This window comes from Urocampus carinirostris, chromosome 1, assembly GCF_059441175.1.
Source record: "Urocampus carinirostris isolate Australia breed hairy pipefish chromosome 1, RoL_Ucar_1.0, whole genome shotgun sequence".
Lineage (NCBI taxonomy): Eukaryota > Metazoa > Chordata > Actinopteri > Syngnathiformes > Syngnathidae > Urocampus > Urocampus carinirostris.
In genome coordinates this window covers 29,911,397-29,923,759 of record NC_142349.1, presented here as the reverse complement: position 1 = coordinate 29,923,759, position 12,363 = coordinate 29,911,397, and the positions used below count along the sequence as shown (strand labels likewise).

The window sequence follows — 12,363 nt, the reverse complement described above, 5'->3', positions numbered from 1 at the left end:
TTCTAAATCACAGGCAAATAAAAACTTTATTCTATTAAGTAACATTGTATAATTCAAATCATTGTTTGACAGACTATAAACAGTATGTTAAAGTAATATATCATGTATATATATATATATTTATATATATATATCATATAATATCAATACATTCACAAACTACTATTTGTTGTCTATGAGCTATAAAACTTGTTTTGCACCTGCTGAGAATATCATACAAACACAAGTGGCAGGAAATGTACTTTAAGTTTTGTATATATGACAGAAGGTGTGGGATTTAATATGTTTTCCTTCGTCCCACTCCCTTTCAGGCATTCTGTAATGATTTAAGTTATTTTTACATGTGTTCACATATAATGTAACTGCCCGAAATAAATACATAAAATGAATAAAAAAAATATTGAAGCACAAGTAATACATTTATTTTAGTTTAAGCACATCATTTTATGTTTGTCGAATATGAGTTAATAAGCAATTTGCCTCTTTCTGTCGCCTTAAAATATCAGGGTAGTATTAGTTACTGTGTGAATGTTGGTCAGAACACTATTTTCATATCCCTGGATTTATTTAAAAAAATAAAACATTCCTATAGACATAGCAGTCACATTTTTCTTACTTTCATGTCTAAAGAAATCAAATAATCCAAACAATATTTCAACGGCGTTGACTTTACAGATCGCTACTTTCAAGATATTCATGTTGTCGCCCACACAGGATGAAAAAAGTAAGTCAATTTTAAAAAGAATACAAATTGGGTGTTTCACACTGAGAGATGTTAAGTAATTTGAAAGATACATTTTGTATCTAAGTATGACTAAGTGGAAATATTTGTTGGCCTGAGAGAGATGGCCGCCACCAGGCTGTATTTGCCCAAAACACACCACAGGAAATGGTGCCCCTACAACCCTTAATGGTTGAATGATTCAACCCAACCCAACCAATGATAAAGTATTTTGCTTTTTCTCAGCTCTCACTAGGAATCTTTGCATGTATATGGCAGTTGACAAATTTCAGGCTTTCCTCATGTTCAGGAAAAATCTGATATACATAAAAAAGACTCAATCATGACCTACAAATCTAAGGTTAGGAAAATCATGTTTGCACACATACACATACAGTATTAAAGTATCACCTTTTATTTTAAATCAAAGATAACAAACACAATCCTATTGAATTTATACTGGTAGCCATCATTGAAAGTGACCTATTGTAACATTTACAGACAACTACAAGTACATTCTAATAATATTTGCTTATTGATAGACCATTGCAGGAGTCGTTATTTACGTCAAATCACCATCCTCGGGTTGGTGTCCACTTTGCCACAAGAATGCCCCCTGAGTGCACGTGATACACAGGATGCATCATGGCTGTTGCACATGACTGGAAAAAATGAAAGCATCAGACAAGAGGATAACTGACAAATAATTGAAGGAGTGAAACCGAGTCTCATGGCTGGAACACTAACATGGTAAGGAATCAGCGTGAGCAGAGAGCCCAGGGGGTACTTGCTGTAATCCAACTTTCCAGAGATGGGCTCAAGTCTTCCATGCTCCTGAGTCATTGAAAATAGCCTGCGTGAAAAAAAAACAACATATCAGCAACCTACGAGTTTGTGATTGATAAAAAAAAAAAAAACGAGACATTGATTACTTTAGGTTTGGATGCCCTTCGATCACAGCGTATCCTGTTGGAAGTTTGCCAGCGCCATCCAAACTTGAGCGATGAGGTTGAATAAAGAATAGTACAAACAAAAAAAGGAAAATATATAGATTTAACTAAAACAAATTAAACACATACTTATTTACATGGAAAAATTACCGCCTGAAAGCAATCCAGATGTTTTGTATGGGACAGATAAACGCTTAATCAACTTGAGTGTCATGGCGCAAGATTAAAAACGAACCCCCTAAAATAATTAAAACATTTGTAGGTAAAGCATTTAGTACTGTTAATTTGATAAATAAATTCCTGGAGCTGTGATTTTTTTCTTTGGTTTCATCGTATTTAAGAGTGTTGCATTGTATCAATTTTTTTTTTTTTTTAAATGTGACTATTTCAAGGATTTCACCTATCGTGGGTTCTTTTTGGAACGTAACCACCTCGAAAAAAGAGGTAGTGCCTTGTTATTTCCGACAAAGACAAAAAGTTTTTGAAAAAAACAAAAACAGTATACTTTTTCCGTTTTCCCTTTTCAATCTTTGTTCATCACATAGTTGCAGATATTTTATCAGGGGAATGACAAAGGTAATAAATACAGATACAATCAATGTATAAATGTTAAAATATGTTTTTTTTTCATTTAAAAATGGATTAAAACATTTAGATTTTATATATTTAATTTAGTAAATATAAAATAGGTGGTACAGTGGTGACTGGGTAGTTTGTCCGTCTCACAGTTTGGTGGTTCCGATTTTGATTCTAGCTACCAACCGCCCTTTGTGTTTCCATGTTCTCCCTGTGTCTGCATGGGTTTTCCCCAGAAACTGTGGTTTCTTCCCACATTCCAAATAAATACTTGGCATGTTGATTCCAAATTGTCTCATAGGAATGGATGCCAGTGTGAATGCTTGTACTGTATTGGTACAGTAAGTGTGCCTTGTGGTTGGCTGCCAATCAGGGTGTCCCCTGCCCACTGCCGGCCGGGATGGGCTCCACCACTCCCACCATGTAAGTGAGGATCAGGGGTTTGAAAAATGAATAAAAATACAATATATATTTTCCAATATTTTATGTGCCTCAGGACTTGTTTAATAATAAAAGAATGCCTTGGCTCAAAAATGGTTTAGAAACACTGTCCACGGTACCTTAGGCCAGTCCATCCACAGTCAATCAGCATCTGGTTCCTGTGAGGAGAGTGACCTATGACCCTCGTCAAAACCCTCACCGCCACATCTTCCACACTGCAGGAACCGATGAGAGACTGCTGCACATCTGCAAGGGGACTACTTCATGATGAAATGCAAGCAAGATTTAGCTACAAAATCAACTGCGCACGCACTCACCATAGAAGATAAAATTCCCTGGATGCACCTCATTAAGCTTTGCCATCTCTTGTACCGGGTGACTACAGGAGGGGGTAGAGCCAATGCTGGATTTGCAGGTAATGCCCACGGCTTTTAACCTGTAAGAAAGAAAATGTTTCCATCATATTATGGATTTCATTTTCATTCACAAATGTGTACTTGATTTACTTTTCCATGAACTGCAAAGTGAAATTGGTGGTTTCCCTTGCGACAGCCTGAATTTCTTGTACCCCTTTGCAGCTGTAGGAGTTTCCACAGTGAGCGTAAACCCCCGTCAGCTGCATACCTGCCGTCTCCGCTATGGCCCTCGCCAGTCTGAGCGCCTCAGGTTCAGAGTGCAGGACACCAGCTGCAACGGGAGATTGGGGACAATCCATAGCGATCCTTGGACGGGATTCCGTCAACATTCTTGCCTCCTCACCTCTCCCGTTGCCGCAATCCAGTTTCAGCCAGACGTGCCAGAGTCGCCCGTCTCGCAATGGTCGCTTTGTGAGCTGCTCCAGAGCGTCGTGATGGTCGAGTAAAACTTGAAAGAGTTCCAGTCTCTCGGACAAGACGGCACAACGCTCCACCTAGCAGGATTGGTGCGTCATTATCTGACATAAAGGGTTAATCCGTGCATATGTATAGTGGTGGCATGTTGGTGAGGCAGCACTAAAAATAAGGATGCCTCTCGTCTAAATAAACTGGTAAGGAAAGCGAGCTCCGTTGTGGGCACAGAGCGGGACAGCCTGACAACTATAGCTGAGAGACGGGCACTGAAAAAGCTGCGGTCAATCATGGACAATTCATCACATCCACTACACAGCATCATCTCCAAACGGAAGAGCAGCTTCAGCGACAGACTGTTGTCACAGTCTTGTTATTTCTTCCTCATGCCACGAAGCTCTTTAACTCCACCCGGGGGAGTAAAAGCCCACATTAAACCCCCCCCCGCATTTGCATATTACCCTATTTTTATTACAGCGTGTGTTTTATGCAGCTCTATTTAAATACTCTATACCAACACGTTATATTGGGTATTTATGTATTGAAATCAGTCAAGTCATGTTTATTTGTATAGCCCTTAATCACAAGAGTCTCAAAGTGCTGCACGGATCAAAGACTATTGCAAACTATTAGTACAGACTATTATGACACATTCTGTCAGACAGGACGAAAGGAAGACTGAGATCACTTGCGCTCGTTTCTTGGTTTTATTGAAAGGAAGGAACTGACAAGGTGGGATTCTTCGATCCGTTGGTTGACGGAACTTGACAGGCGGGTGAAGGCTTGGCGGGAACGGTAGCTGACAGGCGTAATCGTAGTGTTCGGAAAAGAGTTCAGGAGTCAGACGGGCAGGGCAGATTTACAGAAACGGGTCGGCAACGGAGATCAATCAGAAGAGAACAGGGAGCAGGCAAAGAGTCAGAGGTACGGGCTTACTGAGCTGAAGGCAACAGGTAGCATGAGTACAATCAAACAAAGGGTTACCGGAAGCTGGGGATTTAAATATACAGGGTGCGCCAATCAGCTGTCCTGGCTGTTGGCGCCAAATCCTGAACACAGGTGTTCCCGATCCGGGTGATTGTGACACATTCTATTTCTTTTATTTTATTTTCAACACAAGGATACTGCTGGAAGTGTGAATTTCCCGACGGGGATAAATAAAGTATCTATCTATCTAGTGTATATATATATATATATATATATATATATATATATATATATATATATATTAGGCAACTTAACAAAAAACAAATGTATACCCATTTCAATTATTTTATATATACTGGTATGTATTTATATATATATTACTAGTGGGGCAGCACGGCGGCGCAGTGGTTAGCGCTTGTGCGGCACATTTCATGTCATGGGAACCTGTCGTGGGTTCAAATCCAGCTCCAGACTTTCTGTGCGGAGTTTGTATGTTCTCCCCGTGCTTGCGTGGGTTTCCTCCGGGCACTCCGGTTTCCTCCCACATTCCAAAGACATGCATTTCAGGTGAATTGGCCGGTCCAAATTGTCCCTAGGTGTGAATGAGCGAATGAGTTGTCTGTCCCTGTGTGCCCTGCGATTGGCTGGCAACCAGTTCAGGGTGTCCCCTGCCCACTGATTGCTGGGATGGGCTCCAGCCCCCCCGCGACCCTACTGAGGATAAGCGGTACGGCTAATGAGATGAGATATTACTAGTGGATATAATTATGCTGACAGTTAACATGATATGATACTCAAAAGTTTTCTCCCTGTGATTTAAGATCTAGTTTTAGTATACAGTGGGACCTCGCTACTTCGCAGTTCCACGTTTGCGGGTTCAGAGCTCCGCGGGTCTAAAAAATAATAATTATAAAATAATTAAAAAAAAAAAAAAAAAATACATTTTAAAATTATATATATATTTTTAAGATTTTTTGAAGGGGCGTCGCTACTTCACAGATTTTTGCTTTACGCGGCGGGGTGTTTTTGGTCCCCATTAACCGGGTCTAAAAAAACAATAATAATTAAAAATAAATAAATAAATATATCTCATCTCATCTCATCAGCCGTACCGCTTATCCTCATTAGGGTCGCGGGGGGGCTGGAGCCCATCCCAGCCATCTCCGGGCAGTGGGCAGGGGACACCCTGAACTGGTTGCCAGCCAATCGCAGGGCACACAGGGACAGACAACTCATTCGCTCATTCACACCTAGGGACAATTTGGACCGGCCAATCCACCTGAAATGCATGTTTTTGGAATGTGGGAGGAAACCGGAGTGCCCGGAGGAAACCCACGCAAGCACGGGGAGAACATACAAACTCCGCACAGGAAGTCTGGAGCTGGATTTGAACCCACGACTGGTTCCCATGACATGAACTGTGCCGCACAAGCGCTAACCACTGCTCCGCCGTGCTGCCCTAAATAAATATATTATTATTTTTTTTTTTTAAGCATTTTTGAAGGGGCGTCGCTACTTCGCAGATTTTCACTTTTCGCGGGTGGTTTTGGTCCCCATTAACCGGGTCTAAAAAATAATAATAATAAATAAATAAATAAATAAATAAATATATATATATATAGCATTTTTGAAGGGGCGTCGCCACTTTGCGGATTTTCACTTTTCGCGGGTGGTTTTGGTCCCCATTAACTGCGATAACCGAGGGATTACTGTAGTCATATGTCCCTGCCCGTCAATGCTGAGGTCCGGCTCATCTCTGAAAAGTGTGATGATGTATTGCAATTACGAACAACGGCGACCAGATGATGAATGTGCGGTAAATGAGTGAGATCAGGAGGCTTCTCCTGCTACCGGTAAACAATGAAACCAGTACGGTACTCTCTGTTTCATGTGGGGGAGCAAACCCCTACCCCAAAAAAAAGCCTGTAGAGGGATGGGCACCAGTGGGCTGTACTTGCCCAAGACAAACCACAGGAAGTGGGGCCCCTACGACCCTGGTTGTTAAGGGATCCGTGAACCGTATGTATATTGTTTGGATGCACATTTAAAATCTATAATTAACTCCATATAGAAATTATTTATAACCTCATATGACGAAACGTATTCAAAATTAGGACAGGGCAATATTCCCAAAAAAGAAACTTATGTTTTTGTCGTCCAATTCTAAAAGATTAAACCCACTCCAACAAACATGTATTGAACTGAAATTAGAGTGATTAAAGAACAAAATCTTGTGCAAAAACTGACAGAATAGTATGCTAAATTGAAACAGTTTTAATGCAAACCTAACATGCAAACACTATTCTAGCTGTGCCTCACAACTACTCAGTGGGTGACTGTAGTAAAAATATCTTGGAAACAAACCAATCTTGCATTCTGCCTCCTGCGAAAAGCCTTTAGAAATAAGTACCAGCTTTGTGTGAACCAACATTAACGATTAAATAACTATCCCTGATTTCATTTTATAACAAATTTTTGAAATGTTGATAATAAAATAGAGAATGAATTGAATTATTAGGTGTATTGCCCTGCGCTACTTTAAATATTTGCAAATTCTTTCGAATGACCGCACGTGAGGTAATGCCCCTTCCAGGATGACCAGGCTGCAATGGATGTTGCAATAACAAATAATACACAGATATTGTCAACATGAAATATAGGTCATTCATATTCTTTATATGTTTTAAGCCTAGATTCAAACATTTCCACTGAGGTTGCAGATCGAATCTCAGGGGGAAGAGCATTCCACAGCACCGTGGCCCGAACGGAGAACGCTCTCGAACATGCGGCTCTCTTCTTGGCTCTTGGGATCACTAGTAAACCAGCATTTTCAGAGCGAAGGCTCCGGATCAAGGTTTCTTCATTTGCCTCATGTTGAGTTTTTCATTGCCCTCGTGTAGGTTTTAGAGCAGGGGATGGTGTAATAATAGTCTGTGGTTTGCAATAATCTGTGGTCTGTGCAGACCTTTGAGACTCTTTGTGATTAAGGGCTATACAAATAAACATGACTTGACTTACTAAGAGCACTTGTTAAAAGATACATTATATCCAATATTTATAATACAATAAACATGATCCTTGTTCTCTATCTTTAGATAATCCACAGTTATGTTATAGCAGTTTATTTAGCAATTTTAAGTTAAGTACTTAGGTCTAGAGTTAAAAACATTTTGCATTTAAACGGATGTACATTGAACGAGCTCACCACTAGGTGGTGGTATAGTCTAGTTATCGTTCTTTGATGCGTTGGAGAGGATGAAAGGTTCGCACTTGATGCACAAATATCCAGAGAAGCAGAGAGATTTGAATGTACGTTGAGTAATATTTGACAGCCATATGACTGGTGTTGGGCACGTTATTTTAAAAAAGTAATGAGTTATAGCTACTCGCTACTTCTTCCAAAATGTAACTGAATTGCTAGCTGATTTACTCTATAGTAAAAGTAACCAGGGAAAGTAACTATTTCCGTTACTTTAAAAAGAAGTTGTTGTATGTCAAAGAATATGAAATTTTCGTAGCTGTCTTCGAGAGGGTTGAATAAAACAAACAGGTAATTGTGTTGTAGAACCTTGTCATTTTTATTGCACCTCACCATCAACAAATTTATTCTACACTTGAAGTGCAACAAAAATAATATGTAAACAATATAATAAAATAAGAAACATCGGTAAACAATATAAAGTGACTTTAATAAAAGAAATATAACTCAAATGGCCAGATTTGTAGAGATGGGAATTCGGACTATTTTTAAAGACCCGTTTTTTTTTGACTTGGGTCACTAAAAAGTGCTGGGTCTCAAATGGTTAATCAGGTTGCGTTTCCTTTTTAATCCATGTGTTTCCATTTATTATGCATTATTAATAATGACTTAAAAAGTGAAAAATATAGCAAACTAGAAGTAAGATAAAATACAAAACAATTTTAACATTTTATGTACTCAACTAATTCAAAGGCAACAGCCTGGAATCCATTAAAAATGCATTCTGACCAATCATAAGAGAAAAATAGTGCCTCGAAAACAACTGGCTCTCAGTTGGTGGGTAGTCGGCTCCCACTTGCAAGAGAAGGCTCATAAAGCTGTTTTGTTCGCAAACGACACAAGACGGTTGCTGCATTCACCAAGTCACTTTTTCATTTTTCTTTTTCAGTAGATATGTATTTGTAATCACTATCCAGCTTTATGCTACTCGCCATTTTAAATGGTGACATGATCCCAAAAGACCTGACGTAACGAATCAGAGGGGAGCAAAAAAACGCGGGGAAACACCGCCGTTGTTATTTTGCGGCAAAGGTAACACAGCGTTTTTGACTGTCAGTAACGGTAATGGTGTTGTAACGGCAGAAAAAGGTAATTATTTAGATTTACGCTGTCAAGTAACAGCGTTATTTATAACGGCGTTATTCCTAACACTGCATATGACACTGTACTGTATTGTTAAATGCCAATGAAAACCAGCGCCGAATGAGCACACCGTAGCAGCAAGATTCCAAACACAGCAGCTGCGACTTCTAGGTATGCATTCACTTATGTAAAAGAAACACAAAGTTCACGACCTGTGAATATTTATAAAAAAAACACCGTCCCTTTAAGAGAGAAAGGGAGTGACACAGTTTGGTTTCAAGTTCAAAAGCACGGGAAGAGGTCGAGAATCCTGTCCCAATATATAAGGGAGAAACAATCGGCTCCCACATTTTGTTGATGGTGCCACATGAGGCGATTTATACAAGTCCTAAAGAGATTCATGAAAAAGAACAACGCAAATCAATTAATATATTAGAATACAGACCACAAACCAATTACCTGAGGATTTTACTACAACTCTAAAGTGTAAGCGATATAAAATTTGGACTTTCTTCACCCCCCATCTATCAGTAGCTTATGAATAAAAAACGATTCTGCCATGTAATTTGTCTTAGAATGTTTAAAGTGGTTGGAAATAGAGAGCAGAGGAGGAACCTTATCAAAAGGAAGAGAATAAGCGTAGAGGATGTCGTCAAATCCATGATCAGCATAAAAAGAGGCCTCCGCCAGGGTGGAAACCACAATGCATCTTCGGGAACCACCAGTCATGATGTCAGCACACTCACTAGAAGGGTGCACACACCACACACAAGTCAGTTGCTGTATACCAGGGGTCGAGAACCTTTTTGACACATAGAGCATTAATAGTAAAATATTGTGATTTTCTTTTTTGTAAGAGCCATACTATATGTTTAAAAACAAACTCGCTCTCCAGACAAAACCCAATGTTTCTGTGCATTTTATTTCACTCTGTGGCGCTAGATCCATTCCATTGTCTGAAGCCCATCGCAGCTATCCTCGGGCAATGGGAAGGGGACACCATGAACTGGTTGCCAGCCAGTCGCAGGGCACACAGAGACAGACAACTCACTCGCTCAGTCACAACTATGGATAATTAGAACCGGCCAATTAACCTGACATGCATGTTTTTGGAATGTGGAAGGAAACCCATGCAGGCATGGGGATAACATGTAAACTCCACAGGTTGCAGTAGCTGGACTTGAATCCTGAACATCTGCACTGTGGGGCTGTGCGCAAACCACCCATCCGCCGTGCCGCCCTGTGGCGTTAGATGATTTGATAAAATTTAGGAAATAAGAATAATGCCAGAGCCTGTGTCCCAGATCAACAAATATATGACTTTAAACTTGTCTCAATCCTGCAATTACTTAAGATCGTTGTGGTCTTTTTTGATCTTCATTTTTTCATCAAACATTGTTTCAAAATGAGGTGTAAGCAGAGTTATTTTGTAAAAATGTCACAAAATACTGCAAAAAAGGAAACCTTTAGTGCAGACAGCGCTGGGCACACACAGGTGTGCTGTGTGCATAGCTCCGCCCAGCCCTAACGCTCACCCAATCAAATTGGAACGTGTAATTGGCTGGTGTTTGTGACTGATTACAGTTTTTTGTGAGGTTTTATTATTAAATGTCTCAACAGTGAACCTAAATTGTTTAACGAGCTTCCATATAAAGGATTCCTTAGCGACTTACAGCCAAAATGGGGTCTGTTGGTGTGACACATTAGCTGTAAACTATACTTAAAACTGTGTTCTTTAAATACTGGACCAGACTGCTCACACCTCAGATTTGACTCTGTAATCATCTAAAATGGAATATTATGGGTGAAATTTGGTATAATAAGGTATAATTTTATCTCCAAGCCATATGTATTCATGTAAAGAACTTATGGCTTATGAGCTTTAAGTACATCTTGTTCACATTTTAATGTGCATTATCTAGGGAGAAGCGCTTCCAAATGTATTTTCTCGTAGCACAACACATTTCTCAAGTTTCATTTGAGGAAAGTAACTGCTTTGGTTAATTGTGCTAAAAAAAGTTAAAAAGACAGTCTGTAATACTTCACAAGTAGATGTCGCAGAAAACGAGGGCTATAAAACACAAGGAAGAATAAAAATTAAGGAGACTCAAGGACTCTAGTCAAGTCGTGTTTATTTGTATAGTCCTTAATCACAAGGAGTCTCAAAAGGCTGCACAGACTACAGATTATTGCAAACTGCAAACTAATATTACACCATCCCTTGATCTAAAACCTACATGAGGACAAGGAAAACCTAAAAAACCTCAGCATGAGGAAAATTAAGACACTTTGAAACGGGTAAAATATGTAGAACAAGAAGTAGAAGTACAAGTAGAACAAGTAGAACAGATGTGGAAGTGTAAGAAAAAAGAACAAGAACAACAAGTACAGGAAGTAGAACAAGTACGAAAAGTAGAACAAGAAAAAGTGCAAATAAAAGAAGTAAAGGAAGCAGAAAAACAAATAGAAGAACAAGTAGATAAAGAGGTTGTAAAGAAGAGGCAGTAGAAGAGGCAGAAGAAGAACTGGTAAAATAATAAGAAGAGGAAGAGGAAGAAAACGAGGAGGGAAGGGAAGAAGAAATGGTAGTAGAAGAACAAGACATAGAAGTAGATACAAGGGGACAAAATGTGGAATTAAAAGTACAGAGACCCCTTGCTACTGGATATTGCTGGTTTACTCCATTCAAGGAGGATGGATTTTTTGCAAAAATCGAAATGATTTTTTTTGTGAGTTAAACGAGGTTGTATTCCTAAATAATAGTGCAATTATAGATGCCTTTTTATATGTGTCACAGCTGTAACTGCAGTAAATGTTTAATAGACATAAAATAGTTATTGAGGGCTGGATTGCTACAGATGTAGCACTACCGAAAGCCTAGGTGTGAAATGCACGACCTGCCACTAGTGCGTGTTCATACAGGGTTTTGTGGGTCTTCATGTGAGGACGAAGCTGAACTCCCAGGTTCTCGCAGCGGTTGATCATCCGTTGTGCATTTTTCTTCACCTTGTCCACATCTACCACCAGGGCAGGCGTACACAAGGTTGAGAGGGGCTCCCCTTCCATACTGGGAGCACTGGAAGATCACAACATGCATTGTCATTACATTTGAATGCATGGCTGCGCACGGATCACGCACACAAAACGCATCACAGTACAGTACTGCATTGATTTTTCCCCTAAACAGAATTGATTGGAATGTTAGATTTAGGAAACTAATACTCCATAAAAACTTCCTGTTCATTGAAAACACGCAGAAGCGAACGCACACACGTAATACACACACGCGCAAATTATATTACAAGTTCCAAATACTTAAAAAATCAGTTCTACCTACCGTGTAAAGTTGCAAGGTACAATAGTTCCTCACCCCGACTGACTCACCTATCTGTTTGCACGCTGGATTCTAAATATATACAGGGAGCTTTCAATCGTTTGACTGGCAACAAATGTTACTCAATTCGAAAAATGCAAACCCATGCAACCTTTAGCCTCGTTCCAGTGCGCAGTGTTCCGTGCATTTGTGCAGCTCACGTTTTCCCAGGGTTCTTTGCGCACCATGTCAACCATCATCAGAAA

The 12,363-nt window shown here is 39.6% G+C and overlaps 1 protein-coding gene across 3 annotated transcripts; it reads right to left on the bottom strand.

The window, feature by feature from the left end:
* Nucleotides 1-1,120: 1,120 nt before the first annotated feature.
* Nucleotides 1,121-12,339, bottom strand: LOC148374248 (D-serine dehydratase). Of its 3 annotated transcripts, none has more exons than XM_088354747.1 (10): nt 12,122-12,339; nt 11,705-11,860; nt 9,400-9,529; nt 3,448-3,598; nt 3,195-3,375; nt 3,006-3,124; nt 2,808-2,934; nt 1,654-1,716; nt 1,469-1,574; nt 1,121-1,383 (listed from the first exon to the last, which is right to left on the bottom strand). In XM_088354747.1, the coding sequence occupies exons 2-10, from the start codon at nt 11,848-11,850 to the stop codon at nt 1,294-1,296; spliced, it is 1,113 nt and encodes a 370-aa protein (XP_088210873.1). In that variant the 5' UTR covers nt 11,851-11,860; nt 12,122-12,339; the 3' UTR covers nt 1,121-1,293. The 3 variants fall into 3 exon arrangements, with proteins under 3 accessions (XP_088210873.1, XP_088210880.1, XP_088210888.1); XM_088354754.1 differs by having other exon boundaries at nt 12,169-12,339; XM_088354762.1 differs by lacking the exon at nt 1,654-1,716.
* Between the last annotated feature and the right edge of the window lie 24 nt (nt 12,340-12,363).